At 39.2% G+C, this 24182-nt stretch overlaps 1 protein-coding gene across 2 annotated transcripts; it reads right to left on the bottom strand.

Annotated features, from left to right (window-relative positions):
* Positions 1 to 60: 60 nt before the first annotated feature.
* LOC111564238 (phosphoinositide 3-kinase regulatory subunit 6) lies at positions 61 to 24102 on the bottom strand. 2 transcript variants are annotated; one of them, XM_023263701.3, is made up of 21 exons: positions 23972 to 24102; positions 13708 to 13792; positions 13386 to 13490; positions 12717 to 12808; positions 12410 to 12478; positions 11765 to 11897; positions 10849 to 10918; positions 10507 to 10705; positions 8556 to 8703; positions 7405 to 7491; positions 6236 to 6470; positions 5579 to 5860; positions 4814 to 4913; positions 4126 to 4248; positions 3206 to 3313; positions 2976 to 3081; positions 2799 to 2860; positions 2551 to 2641; positions 2366 to 2427; positions 2143 to 2249; positions 61 to 1825 (listed from the first exon to the last, which is right to left on the bottom strand). In XM_023263701.3, the coding sequence occupies exons 2-21, from the start codon at positions 13763 to 13765 to the stop codon at positions 1672 to 1674; spliced, it is 2391 nt and encodes a 796-aa protein (XP_023119469.2). In that variant the 5' UTR covers positions 13766 to 13792; positions 23972 to 24102; the 3' UTR covers positions 61 to 1671. The 2 variants fall into 2 exon arrangements, with proteins under 2 accessions (XP_023119469.2, XP_023119470.2); XM_023263702.3 differs by lacking the exon at positions 23972 to 24102 and adding an exon at positions 15306 to 15472.
* Positions 24103 to 24182: the final 80 nt, after the last annotated feature.

The following is a 24182-nucleotide window of genomic DNA, read 5'->3' on the forward strand; positions in this document are numbered from 1 at the left end:
GGCTGCTTACAGCATTGGAGACTTTTCCCAATGATATTTTTTATCATGAAGCACCAACACTGCTGTACAAAACAATTTATTTACACAATTACATTTTGATTTAGAATGGCATCCTTCATATATGACACCAAAGAAAATAAATGTGCAAAATATATCATGAATTTCAAATTCATGATTTCACCCCGGAAGGCCAGCACACTGACAGAAACACACCCTCACATGATTTCATGCACCTGATTAAAATGTCACTTCCTGTTCCTGAGGCTCACACGTGTAGAGACTCATCAAAGTAAGCTGTTGTTGGATGGGTAACATAATGCAAATGTGTTCCATCAAAAACAACTGACTCAGTAGTTGCGTCAGATCTTCAGCAGACCTCTATGACTTACAGAATATCATATGATGACTATAAAACATGGGGATGCTTCCATAATTATGACACATACAGTAAAAACATTAATGCGAATGTAGCCATAAGTCATATCACATGCTTTACACAAAGCTGCTGAACAGCCGCAGCTGAAATTCTAAACGATGCGTGTGTTAGTGCAAATAGATCCCCTTGAACACACTGCTGCATCATCTAACACAACATGGTGAGTGGACGGGAATCAGAGGCGATTTTCACACCTCAAAGCTGACACATTTGAGACATTTCCTGATGTGTGCAACTTTTACTTTCGAGTGCCCCCAAGCTTAGCTGTTTCTCTTGTACATTAGAAATCATGCAGCACAGAAACTTGTACCTCTGGCTGGCGGCTCTAAAGACAATCAGTCAGCAGTCTAACAGCTACTTTCTGTTGCTCACATCACACATAGTTCTAATTGCTACGCGGTGCATAGGGTGCTTAAAGTAAAGTTCTGGAATGTTCCCGAAGACTAACTCCAAGGTCACCGTCAATCATTTTTCAATTTCAAATCAGCTTACTTTATGTAAAAGGTATAAGAATAACAAGTTATCTGATTGGTACACCTGAAACAAAAGCAACAATGCATGTCAGCCGTCATCGTACCAGTACTTCAAATATGTTTCACTAGCTGATGGGTCAAGTGAGGCTATGTATCTGCATTTGTTGGTGTGTGTACTCTGTGGGTGTTAGCCGAAGAAGGAGGTAAAAAGTAGTGTGTCTATGCAGTAGAGTAACTGTTACAATCAACCCTTCAGACCTAATTCACTTTGTAAAGTGAATTTACCAGATTTCTATTTTATTGTCACGATTACTGATCCAAATGTCAGCAGTCATGTAGTCTTTTATGTATGGCGGTTAATACCTTTGCTTGCTTGATTTTCCCTGCTGGTCTGTCCAGGTTCAAAGGCTGCGCTGTTCTTTGGCATTATTCCAGTCTGTATATGGTGACTGCCTGTCTTACAGTTTGCACAGCAGGCAACACTGCTGAAGTTCAATTATAGCCTGCAGTGTAATACATTTTTTAGGTTTTTTTGTAATAAATTTTTGTTCCTGTCACTGTTAGGGCAGCCCACAGGTTATTCTATCAATACTAGTACTAGTGATACTAGTGCTGTGTGTACATACGTGCCAGTCAGTCCTCACCCACAGAAATGGAACGTTTTGGTTTCAGAAGCAGCTCATTTTAGGTCAAAGGTGTGTCAGATCAGACTTCTATTTTAATGACCAAGACAATGTCCTTCCATTCCTGCTATCAAGTGTCTCAGTTGATGATGCCAGCAAATGTGTTGATTGGTAGAGGAAGTTCTTTGCACATGTATTTGCTAAGTCCAGCATCTTTGTCGTCTCCCAGCTTATATTTGGACCTGGTTTTCTGCGCGCAGTATCCAGGATCCAGGCAAGGGGTGATCTCGATGCTGTAACACAAACATTGAACAGAACTTGGGTTAACATTCAACAAGACTATGATGACGGGACCAAAGCCATTGAGCTACTTGTTCTGAATATAAATAAATAAATAAATAAATAAATAAATAAAACAAAGTGATGCAAGTCAAGCACTGGCAAAATTATACACTAATTTGAAATACTAACTAGATTTTAATGAGTCAGTGCTTTCTTTTATCCTCCAGTGCTTTGAACACAATTTTTCTGATCAATGAAACACCAAACCTTTTATGACCTTTATTCAGTGGTGTGAACCTGCAGTGCGACTGAGACTGGACCTTCATACCTCTGCACATTTTCGTAGGTTCTGCGACAATCTCTGTCCAGTGTAACAGTGAAAGAGTGACTCTCCAAAGAGCGAATCTTGACCTTGCTGGTTCGAATCTTTGACTCCTGCAGATCACAAAATTAAAAAGTAAAGATGTTTTATGTTGCTTAAACCATTTCTAATATATGAGTAATTTATTTGTAAGGATAAATCCCCAGTCTATGGTATTGCCTTTACTCACCATGATGTTGTTTTTCGTTTTTGTTGAAGATTCGTTTAATGTCAGTGTCAAACAGTTCAGATCTATCAGATAAAAGATGAGAAAACATATTGAGAACTAGATTAGCACACAGAAATATATATATATATTAAAAAAAATAAAAGTGAATAAAACCATTAATCTGTCTGCAAACGAAAATACTGAACCTTCTGCTTCGCTAGATGGAATGGCGCTGATTTGAGCACCTGTCATCCTGACTGACATTCCTTTGTCAACGTCTCGGCCGCTTAATGTCACCTGAACAGATACATGCAAACACATAAACACAGTAAGAGGTCATACTTTTACACAAAGACACACAACACAACAACACAACACAACCTAGACATGGAACTTCTCAACAATTATTCTGGGAACTGATAAGGAAGTAATGGATGTAAAATTATCAACTTACCTTTGTGTAAGTCATTGACACAACAGCGCCGCATACCTCCCCCGAACACTTCTTCTGTTTATCTGTTCGAGAGTTTGAGGCATGTTGTTAAACTTGATACTGAAATGAGGGTACTTTTGCACACATAAAACATAGAAGAAAACACAGGAAAAAAAATTCACTTGTGTCCAATTTCACCTCTAACTAACGCTGAGATATGTCGGAATTCAGAAAAGTCCACATCCAGATGGGTAAGGAACACAGTTTCCTCAGGGTCCTTTCTGATCGCTTCTGGGTATGTGATCTAATAGAAATCAAGCAATTTTAAAAAAACAGTAGATATTTGAGAAATGTGATTGTAGATGAGTGGATGCAGAATGAGGAGAGCACAAGGAACAACAATTTACACATAAAATGTATCATGTTACCTTAACAAAGTAGATGGTAAAGTAGACAGGCTGTTGGCCACTACGGACGTAGTAGGAAATGACATCAGAGATGAAGGGGTCTGTTGGCCTTCCAGGGTTTTGTTTCAGCTAGAGAAGACAAAAGTCATATACTAGAATGAATCTGTCGGCCTGCACAGATATAACCAGATCTATCTTATTTTGGTCACATATGGGCTATGACAAGATTACTGTGGAAAACTAAAAGATCAACCATTTTTTAGGGAATAAAACGTGCTCGCTAATTTATTTACATTTAAATGCTCAGTGTAATTTTTTTACATGAATAACCAGTTCAGGAGATATATAGCTTTGCTTTAGAAACCACAATTATTTTCTTTTAAATATGGGGAAATAAAAGAAGAAATAGTCTGAACCAGAGTGTTCTCAGCATTTTCTAGAACCACCTAGAACAGCTTTGTTCACAAATTATTAATTATAACAGTATTCATTGCTTTGAGAAAAAATAAAACTTAGTTCTATACTTCATTTAACTTCATTCACGTATCACTATTTTCAACTTCAGTTGTAGTATTTTTATTTTTTGCATATTTTTTTCCAGTTTCAATGTAATTCTATTTCCTGCTTAAGCCTGCAGAGTCAGAGCAGCGTCAAGAAGTCTTTGAGTTTAACTTAGTTGTGGTTTCAGTCAAATCAAGATACATTATTTTCCTCACTGTAAGCAAGCTGTTATGCAACATCCTGTGTTTCATCTTGTGACAAAAACAGCTGTCATGTGGATGTGCAACATAATGACACCTGTAAAGTGTGTGGGACTAACAACAAGATCGTAGATAGTTTAAGAAACTGTGCAAGTATTCTACACTCTCAATATCTCAAACAAAAAGAATTTATCTGGTATGGGTCTGCTTTGAAAAAGGACTTTCTGAATTGCATCTTACCATCTTAGCCAGCTTGGGAATCATGCAGCCCAAACTCTTGATGTTACAGTTGTACCATGGGTCCACATTGCTCAAATAGGAACCAAGAGCACAGGGATCCCCACAGGATAGATGGAGGTTTTCCTATAAATAAGGAACATGAAAGTGGAACTCAAAAAACCTCAAACTTTGCAAATCACCAGACTGAATGCTTTAGTTCTATCACAAAGAACACAGTTGCACTGTTGTTTTTATGTATTCTGTGCCTGAACTTCTTCATGTTCAAGACAAATGTAAAGACAGTGTAAAGATGAAATGAAACAACAGTAAGTTATTGAAAGTGAATTCCGCTTGAGTTCTTAAGGTTCACTCAATTTGTAAAAATCTGTTTTCCATGTAAAATTCCGTGTCTCCACCAAGCAGTAGGAAACAGCTCGGATCAATCACAAAGTAAGCCCATGGTGGAGAAAAAACACAATTATTGTCAACTGTCTTTTAAGAGAATTTGTGAACGACATCAGACAAGGAGTGAATAAAAATTAATGAACAAAAATCAGACACTCAGATGAACTCAAACTTTTGACTGGTAGTGTATATATATATATTTATATGTTAGTGTTTCTGTGCAGCATTTGTTTCCTTATCTTTGGAAATGTGTGGACTTTCACACAATACCTGATGGCGTGTTGAAAAGAGGAAGTTGTCTCACCTTGACTGAAGAGACAGGAGTTGGAGCCGTGAAAACAGGGATGTAGTAAAACTGGAGGTTGACTTTCATTGTAAGAAAAAGCCTTCGTGCTTCCCTTTTCCTGCAAAGGCCAACCAATGATTCGTGAGAAGCTCTAAGTGTGTACAGCAGTTGGTACCAAGCAGTATGACAATCTCAGCAAAAAGGCATTGGATTTCAAAATATGACATTTGCAATAAAAGAAGCATTGTTTAGCTTCACAAACCAAAAAGAATGTAAAAAATTGTGAAAGTTCTGGTGAAGTAATCAAACTGCTTTACTTCGTCATTGTACCTGAATGTTAATATCTATGCAAAACACGAGAAAATCTACAATTATTTATGATTTGATGAATCTGCAACATCTAGTTTCCTTTCATTGTGATGACATAATTATTATCGTGTCTTTATGGTCTAATTTTTGGTGTGAATGGTTATTGTACTGTAATATTAAACAGCTAAATTCAAGAGAATTCATGAGGCCGACATACATAATTACATGTAGATCTCAGCTGCAGCTCCCTTTAGCAACTGTTCACATATCATCCAATATGTTAACTTGGCTGGAAACCATGTCTCTTAAACAATTACATTACAGGGTAATAAAGGAATATAAATCCTAATTAGGTGAGACAACTTGCAGCAATATATTCAGTCATACAACTATCCCCAGTGCTGGTGTCACTAAAGCAGCTGCTGTTGAAGAAGCTTCGAGGTGTGTTGGCATGTTGTGATACGAGTCCCTCACCTCAGTAAGTAGTAGGCACTGGCCAGGCGGCCCAGTATCCTGTCATCCCCCATGGCGACTATCCTGGCAGTGAAGTGTCTCTGTTGCTTAGGAAAAGGATTATGCATTTCAGTGCTTCCATCGCGCCTCTGCAGAGTGGCCCCTTTTCTTCTTCCACTTTCTCCTCCTCCTGCTCTGAGGCTTACATGGCCACGCATCATGTCCTGTATCAGCATCATACTGTCCTTTACAGATGATTTCATCTTGATGCCTCCACGCCGTGACAGCATGGGGTCTTGCTCACTGGGAGACGGAAGAGGTTAAATGTCACACTCTGAGCTATGATCGGTTTAAAATAATGCTTGGAGATAAGTTGTGGATAACATAAGTAGTGAGACAAAAGATCACAGGGTGAGCATCATTGATTGTTTTGAGGTTTAAAAAAGCAACCTTACAAGTTAATGCCATTTATGGAGATTGCCTACTCTACTTCAAGTAAATGTAAGGTGATTTTGATGGACGACTATGGTTCAAAAATCTAGAAAATGATGTTATGATTTAGAAGGTGAATAAAAGTGCAACATTTTTGCCACAATAACTGCATTATAAACCACGCAAAATGAGAGGTGAACTTTAAACTATTATTTAAAAAAAAAAGACACAGTAAGTTAGACTTACGTTTTGCATTGTTCCCCTGATTCACTCATGCTTGCGGTGTCCGGGGATGACGATGGGGGTGGATCAGCACCGGGGGGCAGGTCCTTTTCAATACCACTGTCGCTGGACATAACGGAGAGGCGAGTCATGTCTCGGTCGCTAAGCGGTTCTTCCAGCTCAAAGTCCTCCTGCTCCTGGCTGATGGAGAAATTCTCTGACACGGACCTGGATCGAAACCACTTGGCCAGCTCATGCCCTGTCAACATTTTAAACATCTGGCATTTACATGTGAATCAGATGACGTTTCACATGGAACTGTATGGTATTAACACAAGAACAAAGATACAGCATTCTCCTTTCATGAACTGCCACAGCTGCTTTCTCTGCTGCTTGTTAATGCAAACATGTACAGCAAACAGGAAGCAATCACTGTCCTTTTTTTCCAGTGACCTTACTGAGGATAGAGCACACACAGAATGTATCCTGTTCAATTCGAAAATCCCATGAAGCTATCACACCCTTACTGCAGTGTGAGAGTATGAAGACCATACTGTAAATGTACATATGACTAGGGTAAATCAATGACTGTTTGAATCAGTTTGTTACATAAGTGCTTCCAGTGCTGCTAAACTGAGTTCAATTAGAGGAACAATCTATCCTGAGATATTCTCACATTCTGATAAATCTTTTATGCTCACACTTTCAAACTGCTTCTTCTAAATCTACTTAAGTCATTTCTGAAATATTTCAGTGTGACTTTCAAATGCCCCGTGACGAAGTTAAGCTTCACAAGTTCATCTATTCTAACATCACAATCGTGCTACTGTACATGAAGAAACTTTGATTTGAAAACGATTTCTCTGCATGACTGTGGCACAGCACACAAAAAGGCAGCTCTCTGCAAGTGATAACAAAACCTCACATTTATCCATGATGTCGTTGATAACCAGAAAAGATATTTCTGCCACCAAACAACAAAACCACTCAGGGAGGGAAAAAAAAATATTCCCAGTTAAGTTTTACTGTTAATCTGTATTTTGGGTTGGTTTTTATCTGCTTATGTTAGGTTGTTTCCGCTTCAAGTCAGTCGGTACTTCAGTAAAAATCCTCCCATCCTCAGCTTACTTAAGTTCAGCTGACTACTAGTAACAACTTCCTCTTGACCCGCCAAAATCACCAGACCCACTCACATATATTCAGATCCTCTGTCCACAGGTGGAGGCTCATCTCTGGGTTAGGAAGAGGGCAGTCACACAGTGGTGCACCAGACAATGGCTCTGTGGAGAAAGAGAAAGAGGAAGAGACTAAATCTGTCACAATGACAATCAAAACAAAACATCCCCCACCTCCACATCTTCCTCTCTGAACACCTTCAGTCTTCCACATTTATAAAAGTAGAGCAGGTTCATCAGAAGGGTCGACACAACAATAGCTGCATAAAGAGTGGATGTCATGGAAATAGATATCCGGATATTTTAATGACAGCCAACTGACTAGACAGATTTGTCAATGGAGGAAACCGCTACATTGAAGGTCACATGTTTGATCTCAGCAGCAGGCCCTTGTGAAGATACAAAACATGTCCATCACCAACAATGTGCGCTTGAATAGTATGCTGACTGCTAATAAACTGGCTTTGCAGTGTAGTTAGCAACTCAGTTAGACTGACTATGAGCTCACTTGGTCACCGAATTTAGGACTTGTGTCACAATATCTAGATAATTTCCTCTTGCATTCATTTAGATGATCCACCCATCAAAACAGCCACCTTAGTTACAATACATGCATGAGTAAAGCCGAACCAGAGAGTTTACAAATGTCTTTGTAATTTGAAACTAATCATCACCTGTGAGATGTTACACTGCAGCAATTACAAATTGAGTGTATGCATTGACTAACAAATCCCTTTTGTGAAACAGGCCATAAGTGTGGGTTTCAACATTTTTCAGAAAAAATGCTTTTTCTTAAGACTGAAAACTAGGAAACTGGCATCACCGAATGCCAAATAAGTCAGATCCAATCTTGAAAATACAATATGATACGCCTATTAATGGTTGTACAAGTTACGCATGCACAGTATTTGGTCCACTTTAAGCAATGTTTTCATCCTATCAAAACTGCTACTACTCCAGATAATACAATCATGTCCGCAACTGATCTCTTCTGTGTGCTTCTTTTTCTACTTGACTCCAGTCTGTTACATAACCAGATGTGAATGTGGTTCACCTTCTTTCACAGATGTCTAGTTAAACCAATAAGCTGATTTATGACTCAGACAAAGCAGCCGTGCCTCACAGACGCAGCCTTGCATAGCTTTGTATTTCCTTTTCAAAGTTTCTACCTGAGTGTGTGTCAGTAACAATGTCGCTGTACAGTCGGTGAAGACGGCTCTTCAGCGCTCCCCTCTCCGCTCTGCCGCCCTCCTCCACGCTCTGCTCTAGAATCGCCAACACTTCCTGAAAGTGTGGCTCAATGTCTTCACCCAAATCCTGTCCCAAAACACACAAACACATGGCTGAACATACATACTCACAGGAAGATAAACATATACAGATCAGGTATTCATAGCAAAAGGGTGACGGGTCATAAATGTGTGTGTGTCTGCCCTCGTGTGTCCTGCTGAGGTGTTATGTTAGGATCAGTGTCAAGAGTCATTTTAACCATGCAGCTCAGAAACAATGTGATGTTTGACATAATGAGTCAAACAGAGGCACACACTTGGATAAATTTTAACCTTAAACTATCATCACAGTTACAGACAACGGTACTTTTATCCTCATCAGTCATTCTTTTAAGCGGCTGTAGTCGCTTCAAAATGTTCCACTATGCTGTACACGCACTGTAGTGACCATGAGGCTTTGCACATGATTTTTCTGAACACAGAGGACATTGAATTCTCCCTTGAGGGGCAACAATCTGCCTCTGCAATTACTCATTCACATGTAACAAAGATTTAGTAACGTACTGGGCAATCAACTGAACATTTTTAGCCAACAATCAGGGAAATTTTTTAACAGGCTTCAAAATACTGCAGAGAAGAAATGCAATGTGAAGCTATGTTATGAAAAGTTAATATTTACAAATCTGCCAATAAAATGAAAGAATATCCTCTTACGTTCTTGTGATTTTGACCAGGCTGACATTCCTGCTTCAAAAGGAACAGGTCGCCTACAATACGTGCCTTCATGTGTTTAGCATAGCATTTCTTCCACAGTGTAGAGCCAGTAGTCAGACAACTCAGAATTTCAGCTCATATTTCAACAGATCACTGACTTGTATGTCGTATGGATCCATTCTGATTATTCTAATTTTCTGAAGATAATCAGTTGTTTTTCCTCCACTATCACAGTTCTGTCCAATCATAGAAGCCACCTTGCAGTCATTGTCAAAAAGACTGTTTTCACATGAAAAAGTAATGTCTTTTTGTATAACCTCTTTTGGATGCATGGTCTACGTGTCCCATGAGATGTATGACACAATTATATTCAGACATATTTAAGGGTTTTGGTAAATAATTGTGTCTGATCAAGTGGTAACATCAAGCCTCCTTGCATCCATCCATCCATCCATTATCTATACACCGCTTAATCCTCACTAGGGTCGCGGGGGGGGGCTGGAGCCTATCCCAGCTGACTCAGGTGAAGGCAGGGGACACCCTAGACAGGTCGCCAGTCTGTCGCAGGGCCACATACAAAGACAAACAAGCACTCACACATTCACACCTACGGGCAATTTAGAATAATCAATTAACCTCAGCATATTTTTGGACTGTGGGAGGAAGCCGGAGTACCCGGAGAGAACCCACGCATGCACAGGGAGAACATGCAAACTCCATGCAGAAAGATCCCGGGAAAGCCGGGACGCGAACCAGGGATCTTCTCGCTGCAAGGCGAAAGTGCTAACCACTACACCACTGTGCAGCCCCTCCTTGCATCCATCAACATTAAACTCAGCTGTGGTATGCCAATTGTACTGCAACAACCATTTTGTGTAAGCTTTGTGACATTATTAGGATAGCAGTCAAGTGTGAGGTAACATTTGATAATAGAAGGTAATTATGTTAGTAAGTGAAAACATAAGTGTAGTGGATTCTGAGGCAGTGTCCAACTAGAAAAAAAAGCTTTTGTAAGTCCAAAGTAAAGTTTATCAGATAGCCAAGTAAGAAAACCTGTCATCAAATGGACAAAACAGGGCACAGAAAACAAAGCATAGCAGCAGTGAAGATAAAAATAAACCAAAAATAGAAGGCAACAAATGACTACAATCTATCAGAACTTTCTAGTTTTACTGACCTTCAGTGCCCGAGCCAGTTTTGGCCCATGGCACTGATCCGCTCCTAAAGCTGCCTGTATGGAGTGTTGGATCACACTGCGCATGTGATCTGATGGATTTAGAAATCCACCTGAAGCTGAAGCAGACGCCTCAAAATCATTCACCAGGTCAAGTATCAAGGAACCATGGAAGACCTCTGGGTCAGCCAAAACAAAAACCCTGCAGATATTTGATAGACAAAGGAGGTGATTTGACTACATGCAGAAGCACAAGGAAATAAAAAAACCTTTATAAATGATCAGCTGTGTGAGGCTTTTATTGTACTTTTGGGCAAGTAGTACATTGTTTATAATACGACTCACCTCTCCTGGAAGGGATAGTGCTCATTTTTTAGTCTCTGCTCAGCTGTGACCATCCTCTGATACATCAGACCTGTGGATCATATGAGCATGTATGGACTTAAAGTAAATGCATATCTTCAAACAGTTTATCTCATCTTAAACTTCTTCATAAATGGACAACTCATGTCACACCGATATAGCCATGATATGACTTGTCATAGTGTGATGGCCCTCTGCTTCACTGCTTCTCTGGAGGAGAGCAGGATGAAGGAAGAAATCAGCTCACCAGGTCTGTCTTGCTCCTCAGCTATTTTGCATAAGCTGTCAGTCAGTAAATCTGACTACATTTGTCTGGTTCGTTGGTATCCGCTCTATTTCAGTCTTGCTAGTCTTGGCTAGGAAGAAATCAGCTCACCAGGTCTGTCTTGCTCCTCAGCTATTTTGCATAAGCTGTCAGTCAGTAAATCTGACTACATTTGTCTGGTTCGTTGGTATCCGCTCTATTTCAGTCTTGCTAGTCTTGGCTACATCGGTTTACTTATTTATTGTTGACACGTCGGTTTCATGTAATTTTTTATCTGAGTTAGTTTAGATATATTTCTAAAAATACAAAGCATGTCAGCCTTGCCTTTTTTGTAACTAGTTTTGTCTTCATACTCAAACCCATGTGTAAGATGTAATTACCACTTTGATTTACCTCTCTAAGGGATTGGTCTTTAATACATCGTCACAGCATCATGACAAAAGGTCAATAAACAAATATTACAGCCATTATTGATGCCCTGCCTGTTGTGCTATAGGTGCTGAGATTCTCAACGATGATCTAGCAGTTGGAACTCCTCAGGCAGGCTGCACTTAATTCTACGTGCCCTCACAAAAATGGATCAGTTATTTCATTTCTTAAATTTAGTCAGGAAGTGAAGATGAGAAAAAATACCTGGAATGAAGCGTTCAGTTTTTATTTGTCTTGTGTAGCTGAGGCCTACAGTGCAGTACGGATGAGGGTAAGTCAGTAGTCTCTTGCAAAAGTCGTACACCCGCTTGTACAGTTCATCTGGAATGTAGGCTGTCTGGAATTTCAGCAAACGCACACAGATACACAACACATGAAGAGGTGACAAATAGTAAGGGCAGCAAAGACAAACATTTCAAGGCTTGTGCTGAGAAATGTGGAAAAACAATATGCTGAGGCCAAAATGCTATCATTTCAGGTGTTCATTTCCTTGTTGACATTTGTTCCAGGAATTAAAAAACAGTTTTCTTCTCTTTGTCATCACTGCCAGTAAAAGTGCTGAAACTCCCTACACTCCCTATGATGTCTGTAAATTTTGAACAAACATATCAGTTCAACATATTTGGGGATTGTTCTTATGAGGCTGTATCTTGTTTGGTGCTAGTCTCGCTAACCACATATATTCAGTCATATATAAAATCAGTTACACATCCAAGAAGGACAGGAGACATTAAGTGAATATTACTAAGTGAACATTCATACACAAATCCAACAAAAAGTATAAAAAATGTAGTAAAAAAGAAGTGTAAGACAGCTTTTCACAGTGCACCGATGAGGCAGACAGTGTACCTGAAAGATGGTATACATCAGTGTGTGGAGCAAAGGGATGATGAATCTGCGAGAGTCCAATCTCTCAGCCTGCAGAGAAAACACACTGTCAGGGCTCCACAGCAACTCCTTGACAAATATATTTCAATAAACGAATGAACTTTCAGTGAGTCCACGGTGACTTCATCGTCCCTCCTCTGTGAAAGAGCAAGCTAAAAAAAAACCATTCAGAATCTACCAGAAGCAGTCAGCCATCAAAATCTTGGGATTTTGCTGAAGTATTCCCTGAAAGTTGGAGTTTGAAAGTATTGCTAAGGAAATAAAGTACCTTTTCCAGCTCTTTAATCAGTACCCACACCAGAGACAGGCTGTTGACGGGATTGTTTTGAACCTTTTTATGAAGTGTCCATCTCAGCATTCCTGCACACACACACATATACACAATCTATGGAGAGATTCAAGATTTCCACAGCACTAAACACTTTTGCTAAATGCGTCAACTTCCTCCATTACAGTGCTAATCCAAAATATGTCTGATGACTAACTACAGAACGGCCCTCACACTGCTGACATGACCAAATATTCCACAGGGTGATTATTGCTGTCTAATGCCAGGTGGCCTCAATAAATATTTGTTCAGGGTGGAAAAGTTTGCGAGGTGGAATAGTTTTGGAAACAGAAAAACAGACAAAGTCTTCAGCAGAAGTCAGCTTTGAGACATGTAATCCACCTTTTCAGACATACTGAACCACTGTTAGTAAAAATGCAGCATCTACATTATAAAATCCTTCATTTAGTGTCTTTGCCACTGTATGATGCACTTTACCGACAAGACTCAGTGATATAATCAGATGAAGTTGTTAGTAACAGTTCTTATACTGTATGTAAGTAGAGTGAATTGCAAAGACTGATAGAACACCATCACAGTAAACAAAGAAATCTTCATATGTTAACACTTTTACTGTATTTTGGCACCGTGATGAAGATAACTTCATACCTTTGTTGGCATAGTCTGGTGGGTGCTGCTTATCTGTGTCTCTGGGCAGCACAGCCTGGACACTGCGGTAGAGCTCTGGCTCTGGAACTGTGGGGGAGCAGCCAGCTGAGGATAAAGTCAAGATGTCGGACATTCAAGTGTGAATATCAGATGGCTGTGCTTAAAATTAAACATAGCATCAAACCTTCTTTTGAAAGGAAAAAAGACTTAATTGGCAGATGCAAATCTAAATGTATCAAAGTGGGAATGTAATTCATTTTTTGGCACACATTTGTATCAGTGGGGAGACTGTGTCTTATCTGAGGGTGTGTGTTGCATGTACCTGTTGGCTCCATGCTGTACGTACTGCTCGAGTTATCCCAGGCGGCCTTGTTGGTCATGTCTCACACACATTGTGGGTCCATCAACTGCAATTTGAAAGAACACATTGAAAAGAAGTGTCACTTGCGTTCTGTCACGTCGGTGATCAAACTGCTAGTGGGTAAACAGCCCCTCACTTCGCCTGACTTGTGGCGGCAGACTTTTTTTCTGTCTGCTGGCTGACAGCAGAGCGCAAAATGACACAAAGGTGCTCAGCAGAGCTATTTAAAGCTTCCTTCTCTGTTCACGTGCGGTCTGACAATAATATCTCGATCTCAAAGTGTCTCTATTTGATAGACTTTCAGCATGTGTAGCTGACATTTCTTTTAGAGTAGTTACTGCTGAAGGGTAAATCAAGTGTTAAATGTTTAGCCACTTCCATCCTTGAATGTCAAACACAACTCAGAGTCACTGTCAAGTGAAGTAAATTCACTTCTAATACTACTATGACTAAACTAAGTGGTACTTGCTTTGCTTCATTTTTGTTCCATAAATTTCATTTTTTTTATAGAACAGGTTCAGTAATATCAATGTCTACTGACTCACTGTCATAAAGCTTCAACAATTTACAGTGACCTAGTGCTGAGGATAAGGAAACGTTTGTGTTTCAAAATTCTCCTAAGTGTGTCTAATCCATCATGCCTGAAGTTATTTATTTTGACCTTAAAGTTTTGCTTATTGATTAATTTTGAGGGTGTTTTTTAAAAAATGAAAAAAATAGCTTAGGGTTCAAGAGGTTAAAGACAATCTACGCAAACACCTACTAACACATACGCCTATCTCCCAATACACACTGATAGTTAACAAATAAAAGAAGGTGCAGAGGTCCCACACTAACTCTATGCACTAGCGTTAAAAAGCATTACTCCAAGTCCCACACATGTGGGTCATGAGTCACCTCTCAGACCCACACGACACAAATTTATCGTGACATTTGGCCACATTTACTTGAACGTAAATCACCAATTACAGCTCTTGTTGGGTGAGTTTCATATCCTTTTTAAAAAGTAGTATACAACATAAATGATAAGTAAGACTAAAAGAACCACAATGAACACTAACTGATGAGAAGTTAATGCAATTCTCTCTGGCATCTTTGCATCAACAGACTGTTTCGTACAAATACAAATAGTAATGGAAGCGATGGTTAATTCTCTTCATGCTTTGCTCCTTTTTGGACAAATTTGCAAAAATCTCTAGTACCCCACCCCTGATTTATTACTACTATTCATCTCCATGCAACTTTTTAAATAAATAAGAAGACCATTGTGCTGAATATAACTTGAATCTAAAGAAAATATTAGAAATAAACTTACAGAACTTAAAAGACCAAGACGCACAGAAACAACACAATATCTAGAATAGACCAAAACTTTTTTCCACGTATTGAAACAGGTTAATGACTTCCTTACCTTCCAATTAAATTAAATCAAAATGTCCAAATTTATTTTAGCACCACACAAGGCAACAAAACTACCAAAACCATCCTCATCCATTCCTAACAGTGAACGGTTAAAAGTGTAACAGGTGTAAAATTGGGAAAATATCACATAAACTTACCCTGTTCCAGAAAGGCACAAATTGTTCTCCAAGATTTTTACTCTCGCACATTTCACCGGCTAGACTGAAACATATGTGTGGCAAAGCGAGCGAGAGTGAGAATGACTGAAAGAGCAAGCCACAGCCAAGTGACAGCAGCGATTCTTTGGTGAGTGTATTTCCTATTGTGAGAGAGTGTAGTTCAGGTAGTGACGGGATAAGCGCTGTTTGATGAGCAGCGAGGGGGAGTGGTGAGGAGAAAGACAGGGGAAAAGCGTTGGTATGTGCAGATGTTTGAGTGTGTCAAAGCATATAGGGTTTGAGTTTCTGCATTTTTCTAAACATTTATTCTACTCATTCATATTACTTTTTCTCATTCACCCTACTTCTCTTTCTCCCGCACACACATACACACTTAGACACATTGCATTGCAGGTCATTCCACACTAAGTATGTGTACAATGAAAGGACTTAGTGAGATGGATTTAGCCTTGATCCCTCCAAGAAAAGCAGCACTTTCAAAAACAGAGTTAACAGTGCTGCCTCAGCAGCTGAATGCTGCCTGTTGAAACCACAGGTTTCCGGGTGCCTGTAGTGTTTCACTCTCTGTCTCACTGTCTTTCATTCCCCCTCAACTCTCTATACTTTTCTTAGTTTATATGTTCAGTCATCAATCTGGTTCTTTGAATGCACATTTCAGCTCGAGGTTTGTCTTATTCTTTCCTAGGTGTTTCTCTCTTAAACAAACACAGAAAAAACTAAAACGCACTAGATTGTACTGATATACAGAACTAGCTAAGCATGCACATATATACATGCATGAAAAATCTCATGCTCATGCATGCATGGACTCTTGACCATAGTGAGGTGCAGATACACCCTCGGTTTTGACTTCTCCAACAGAAACTATTAATGTAGTGCAAGACTTGACACATACATAGCACTTCCTTTCTGTCAAAATGAGTGGGCAGATGGGGATCTATATTTAGACTGAAAGACAAAGAGATGCATACAGAGAGAGAGAGAGAGAGAGCAAGAGGGGCAGAGAGAAAATAAAAAGAATTTGAAAAAGCCTTAAAAATAGATGCACCACATCATTCACAGCATTTCCAAACAACTAGCTTGGAAAGTCCAGTCTGCAGAAAATGTGCCGCAAAACAGCAGCATAGCTTCTTGTTTAAGCAGAGGTTGTATTTAATGAAAAATTCAAATATAAGACAGTTTCATAGCCAGGCCATTGCATCATACTGAAAAAAAGATGTCTTAAGAATAAGTTTGTATAAGTTTCTATTAACAATAACAATAATAATAATAATAATAATAATAATAATAATAATAATAATAATATTGGGTATTTTTGAAGACTTGAGCTCATCTAGAATTTAAAATGATGTTCTGTGGGTTTGAACAATGCCTGCCCTCACAAGTTAGTGACTGTATTGAATGAAGTCTTTGTTTCGTGTAATTATTACATAATGAACAAATTTAATGTTAAACAAACCCACCATGAAATGGAAGGTGAATGTGACTTTTCATTAAATACAATGAAGTTAAACACGCTGTGTATGCAGAAACACAAAGCATTTAGTGTTTTAGCTGCACACAGAATTAATGGGGGCTAAAAATGTAAAAATATTTTTCCACTCCTTCATAAATGACACACAGTGCAGGCAAAACATCAGTAACATGGTGGTGCAAACACTGTAGCACAACTCTAAAGCTGTCAACCTCTGGACCAGTCTTAACTTTTGGGACTTACCACTATGAACCTTACAGCAAAATGTTTTTGCTTCAGCAATATTATAATTTTTCAATATTACACTATTAGTGTAGCACAGAATGAAACATCGCTAAAACATTTCAAATCTCCTCGAGACAATTCATTATACTGTTTCTTTTGCCGTAAGTGCACGCAATACCATATGATGCAGACGCATCAAAAATAGATCAAAATGCTACTACTGGTGTCAAAACCACATGCCAATAAAACACACTTGCCTGACGACTGCTGACTTTTTACAGTTAATGTGAATCAGTTCCTGATCTAGGTTTCGTCTCCATTATGCATCTATCGGTATCTTGTCTGCAGCCGTCACCACACGTTGCAATGGTCAGCTGAAGCCTCAAACAAAAACACAGGAGCTCTCATTTCCGCTTAGGCACACTACAGACATCTCAGAAAACAGGAAGGACCGAACAGGGCTGTGTGGAAGTGCGTTCATAGAGCAAGAGAGTGGTGGTATATAGGTGATGCAACAGAGGTGGAGTTGCTTGAGTGGAAATCCCCAGCCTAGGACAGCATAGGGTCTATTGAGGCAAATAGCCATCACTATCTGGGACAACAAGGAAAGCACCTGAGTTGCTCCCCTTGATAGCCAGCAAGTAATACCTGAAAAACAACCACAGAGTAACAGCACTTAAAAATTCTGACAGGAAAATCCCCAGGTGTTCAATGTGTTTATTGGACTGATGGTAAAAGCAGCCTAATTTTTTTTTTCTCGAGGAAGCCAAACAAAAAAAATAAGGTGCATGTAGAGTCAAGACAACTCAACACTGTGAGAAATGCACATGCACAAGCAAAGGTTACAAAGAAGGCCCTAAAACAGATAATGTTTAATTCAGTAGGAGCAACAGGGAATATCAATCAAAACGATTTCCTGAATCAACATACGGGACAATATGAGGAAGTCCTCTTGGACCGGTGGCTGTGTGTACGTTTGAGTTTATGTGTGTGTAAACCTGCCAGGTTTGACTGACCAGAGATTATCATCCCCTCACGGCCTGTAAACATTTCCGCAATAATGCTAAAAATCTGCCACAAACAGGTGAATATGTCACAAAAAAAGTTTTAAAAAAGTTGCCTATGGCAGAGTTAATGTACAACAGAGTCACAAGTCTGCACAGAGACGAGGATTTATGCCGGCCGGAGTAGTATGCTAGATCCATCAGGCAAGAGGAAGACAGATGGGAAAAGGGAGCGATCCAAAGGGATTTCCCAAAAAAGTATGTGTTTTTGCATGTGCGCTACAGTTCCATCAGCTGGGCTCATGATGGTGAGAACTGGCTCATTAGGTTCATCAGGGCCAAGTTAAGGATGTGGCATTCAGTCTGGTTTAGGCAACATGCAGCCACCAGGGAGTTCAGTATTAACACTATATTGAAATGCAACCGTAGATGCAAACGGACATGTAAACTAGATGCATTTTGTGTGGTGACACATTAGCCAATACTGTATCTTATATACAAGATGCTTAGAACTCACACCGATGCACTGATTGGCTCATTTTTAAATTTCAGCATCAACCAGACCCAAGTAGCTCCTCAGAAGCCTCAAAAACTTCTAATTAAATACTTCTTTTTCTGCTTATCCTTTAGCTTTGCGCTACAGAGATGTCCATCATTTTTTGGAACAGTGATAAGATCAATGCTTTATGCATGAAATACTTCTAAAGTCTTATTGAGAACAGACAGCTTTCAACAGAGACACTATTGTTACTATAGACAGAGCTGAAGCTTCAGGCAGAGGAGAGAGCTCATGGATAACCAGAGCACTGTGGGGACCATTGAGTATGAATGAATAATGTTTCACTCTGTCATTTTCGTTGTACATATGGCACAGTATCAGCTGCTCAATCTTTTTCTGCATTTTTGGATTACAGTTTCTTGTTGGTTTATAAAGACAACTTGGAGAGGACGTTGTAATGTTCTGTTTGTTCTACATATTCTCTTTACTTATTTAGATGTCAATCTACAAATTCCCTCTTACACATTTCAATAAATTCAATAAATAGTTTTTCTTTCTTAATGACCCTCACACACTTACTCACCTGTCCATGACAAATCATTCAGTAAATCTGAAAATCTTATTGTTTTCAGTCTGGTCTTGCCACAGTAGTTCCACTGACTTTATATTTTACACCAAAATCACTGCCTACAAGAGACTGCAGATACATATTTTTAATGCAGCAAAATAAATGCTTTATCACTCCATAAAAAGGTTTCCTCTGGCTACAATAGTTATTTTTAACTAAACAAACTGTGTTCCTTGTTGTAACACAAGAAGTACAGTAAGAGGAAGAGAGCAAAAAAATTCAATAACCTGTTGTCTTGCGGCAAGGTTCACGTAAGTAATGTGTTCATTATCTTGGTTGCAGTCCAAGGGTGTTTGGCTATGATTGCTGACAGGTTAATGGCACTGGTTAGTGATGAAAAACTTGGTTTTTCATTGGAACTGTAATGTAAGTTGCAGTTATGACTTCATCTGAGCCACTGTTCATAACATGTTGTTTTGCTGCGTTATGTCACCACAGGCATTTTTCTCATGCCAGAAATTGTGACTGAGTGACTCACTTTCTTAATGGCCTGCAAAGTGGTCCTTTAAATTAATTGATACAATTCAAATCTGCTTTTAAAGTCTCCTTGTTCAACTAAATGCAATGCATCTCAGGTTTATCTGCTACTTAAACCACTTACTTTAATTTACCGTTGACTTCAGTGAGCATGCATGAGCATAGGGTGTAGTATGTGTGCTATAATTAAGGCATTCTCTAACCAAATAGTCTGAATATTCTGAAACACAAATGTGGAAGAACAAACAGTTTCCAGACACATCACGGAAAAAGTGCAAAGACAAATGTGAGGACTCCTGTGGATCATCAAACTCACCATGCAGTAGATTTTATTTAGCCACTGTTGTCATAAAAGGGCAATGTTGTACCATAGCCACAAACTGTCATGTGAGGTCAGTGTGTGTAAAGTGATCCAACTGCTACATGCACAGGATGTACAAAGTGCGTCACACAGACATGATCGGCAGCACAAATAGACCGTCACACACTTGGGTGCAATGGAGCCACTGCTTTCTGAGGAACCCACTGGCATATGACTATGCCAACCAGCGCTGCCACTTATTTTTATACTCCCGACAGTATAAACAAAAGGGTGGTGTCTCAAACTGAGGAAAGCTTGTGGTTGTCTGTATTTGGAATATGTGGAATTAAGAGTGTTTTGAAATGACCTGAGGCGAGGTTGTGATTTTATATTGTGGGTGAAGTTTTTCGGGAAAAAGCAACAGTTGTGTCTGCTGACCATGGCCCAGCACACGAGTGAAGCCTCTGCATAAAGTGGCAAATTATGTCTAGAGGCTTCAACACAAAGCTCTCTCAGTGCAACTCATGATGATCAGTTAATCGGTTTCTCTTTTTATTGCTTGGTCTATAAAATGTCAGAAAATATAAAAAAATAACTTTTTATCACACTCCTTAAGCCCAAAGTGACAACACAAACTGGAAATCCTCAAAATATTGCACACAAGATAAAGAAAAGCAGAAAATGTGAACAACTGAAGAGGTGGAACTAAGAAACAGTTGCCATTTTGCTTGAGAATTGACTTGACTAACCTGTTATGAGAATAGTTGCTGTTCAGTTTTCTGTTGATCGCTAAATTAAAGCCTTAAGCCCTGTTCTATTTTTTAATTTTTAATTTTTTTTTTATCTCTACCTGATAAAACATTGCCAAATTTAGTCAGTAAAAGCTACATAACTCAAAGACAAAATGAACAACCTTGGACCCCTGGACTCTATGGATAAGAGACACTTGGGCAAATTTGGAAATACAGTAAGACTCCTTATCCCTATTACCAGGCCAGGATGAGATCTGAAAAACTTAAAACAGCCTTAATACAGTGAATCAGTAACCACTGATGTTACTGAACCCATTCTAAAAAATCTCAACTTCAACTCAACTAAATTTGATGCAACAACATCTACGCACAATTTAGCCACAAAAATACTAGGCTGCTTCTCTGAATGCCTCATGCTTGGCTGCTTTCAAAAAGTGGCACCGTTGGCATTTTTACAACAGATATAGCTTGGTGCCGGTATAGGGACCCCCAGCGTGAAAAGGATCTTTTTGAGTTTCAAAAAGATCCTCAACTCAGTGTGTTTTTGTCAAAATTAATAACTGAGTTCACTGTAAACACCAACTTTTTTGGTTTGGTATTGAAGATTCTGCAGTGTACTTTGTCCATAAGACATCACATCACATCACTAGTTGGAACTTATCAGTCATCTGACTAAGCTGTGATGGTGAAAGGCTCAGATGAAGCATATGAGTCTTGTGTAAACAGCCTACAGACATGGCGGAGACAACAGTCAATTTCTGCCCCCTTTAAACCTCAAACGAGAAAAAAAAACACTCAAGTGTTTATTAAGTTGTTTTTCCTTGCAAAAGTAGAAACTACTCAACAACTCCGTACTCACAACTCTTGATGTATTTCGCATCCTCAAAAGCATGTCATGAGTCAACAGAGTTTGACCTTTAAAATCACAATTAAAAATTTATCAATCGCAGAATCTTAGCAGAGTTTCTGCTTATGCCAGTAAGGAAATCAGATGTCATGTAACTCCACCTATCTTTGCCAAAGTGCTTCTGCAACTTCAGCATTCCATCTAAAGGCCAAACACTTCCTTGTAGAAAACACATATTATGCACTCTGTTTGTGGGCAGACATTCCCATCATCACTGCGATATCTCCTAAACAGCAGAACAAAGATTGTTTAAGTTTTTAGATGCTTCTGGAAAATACCTACAAAAATGGGTCTAAATGTTACCCTTAAGTTGTTGACATTTTGTAGAGAACGAAGATGTCTTTGTAGAGAAATTTCACTGTGATGGCACATGATGTTGACCCTTCTGGGTTTAAGTGATACTCTTGTTCACCTTGTTTACTCACCTGTCCATGACAAATCATTCAGTAAATCTGAAAATCTTATTGTTTTCAGTCTGGTCTTGCCACAGTAGTTCCACTGACTTTATATTTTACACCAAAATCACTGCCTACAAGAGACTGCAGATACATATTTTTAATGCAGCAAAATAAATGCTTTATCACTCCATAAAAAGGTTTCCTCCGGCTACAATAGTTATTTTTAACTAAACAAACTGGGTTCCTTGTTGTAACACAAGAAGTACAGTAAGAGGAAGAGAGCAAAAAAATTCAATAACCTGTTGTCTTGCGGCAAGGTTCACGTAAGTAATGTGTTCATTATCTTGGTTGCAGTCCAAGGGTGTTTGGCTATGATTGCTGACAGGTTAATGGCACTGGTTAGTGATGAAAAACTTGGTTTTTCATTGGAACTGTAATGTAAGTTGCAGTTATGACTTCATAACATGTTGTTTTGCTGCGTTATGTCACCACAGGCATTTTTCTCATGCCAGAAATTGCGATTGAGTGACTCACTGTGTGTTCAAAGGGTATATCAACATGGTGACCACACTAATGAAGAGGTTATCATCGCAATGGAGATCAGATTAAACACAATGTGGACTGCAACCAATTTTCCTCATTATGTGTATTTGAATTATGATCACTGATTATTACTCCGTTTTATTGTTCCCTTATGCATTACATTATTCACCCTAGAGCCCTGTCCAGGACAAGAATAATGGCACTGAACTAATAGTAAAGATGTAAAAGCCTAAATAGGAGCTATGTCACTGTCTTCTCATCTGACTGGAAAGCCTCACCCCACAGCTGGCATTGCTAGACTGACTTTGAACCAGGAGACAGTTGGTATTTAAATGGGTGTGAAGCGTGTCAACACCTTTATTTGGCAAGTCTACAAGATCTAAACATAGAAGATTCAGTGTTGTTCAGGACAATGTTTCTATACTGTGTGTTTCCATCCATAAATAACCACGTTTATCCTTTGAACAGAAAGATCCCTCACACAGGGACCAGCATGGATACACAAACATGCACATACTGTACATACTGGAGCCACCCTGCATCCCCTAAAAACCCCAAAGTGATACCAGGAAGCTCAAATCTAAAACAAGGAAGCAGAAGAAAATACAACCGTGCTTTTAGACTCCGATAGACACAACAGTGAGCCTGGGCTTCAATAAGATCAGGCACTGTTATCAAAACCATACTATTATCTCAGGATGGAAAAAAATAAACCACCGCCCCCGTGTCTTCCCGTGTCATTGGCCTTCATGTGTGGAAGTTTTTGAATGGGAGGACTTGCATGTATTTAAAAAAAAAGGACCCTGCAAAAGAGAAGCTGACATGAACAGCTGCTCAGCAGTCTCTGGTAAGACATTTGAATCAGGTGCTCTCTTGTGAAGTATTGACATATCTGTGTAGATTCTCAGTCAACCAAGTCTTTGTAACAAACTTTTAGTTTTTAGGTTCTTGAAGACACTTCACATATCATCCAATAGGCTTCTTCAGCTCATCAGCACTTTAGAATGAAAAAGCTTCTTGAATGAAAGGTGAAACGGTCTTGGAAAACCCAAAATTGTTGCTTTTCACAGAAGCTTCTAAGGTTGTCATATCTCATCTGCATGGCAGAGTTAGTGGCATACTAACAGTACACAAGATCAGATAAGAGTATGTGGCTGATCTTTGCAAATCCTGGTAAAAACCACGAGTCAAAGCAAACAATAAAACATCCCTTAAATATGAATGGGGGGAAAAAGAGCGTTAGAAACATCCCAAACTGAATGAAATGCACATCTACATATAACATGTTTGCTATCATAAATAGCATCATCTGCAATATCAGCTAGCTACAATTTACAAGTCGACGACATTCGACATTGAGAGCAAACTGTAAAATAAAGGTGCAAAAGCGTCTGCAGTGGGTTAAAAGTTGATGGTTTTGTGTTTGAGAAAACTCACCTGAAGTTGTGTATAAAAAACGAGTCCATTTGCTTCAGTAAAATGACTGCATCATGTGTGGTTTTGTCGGCTACAGTTTGATTCTGACGTCTGTGCGACAAGTGAGTCCAAACCTCTGACCACGCCCCTGCAGCACGGCAACCAATCAGAGCCTTCATCCATGTCCTCTATTACTTATAGCGCCATAGTTTACACAGACACACAGACGACA

The sequence above is a fragment of the Amphiprion ocellaris genome, chromosome 4 (assembly GCF_022539595.1).
Source record: "Amphiprion ocellaris isolate individual 3 ecotype Okinawa chromosome 4, ASM2253959v1, whole genome shotgun sequence".
NCBI lineage: Eukaryota > Metazoa > Chordata > Actinopteri > Pomacentridae > Amphiprion > Amphiprion ocellaris.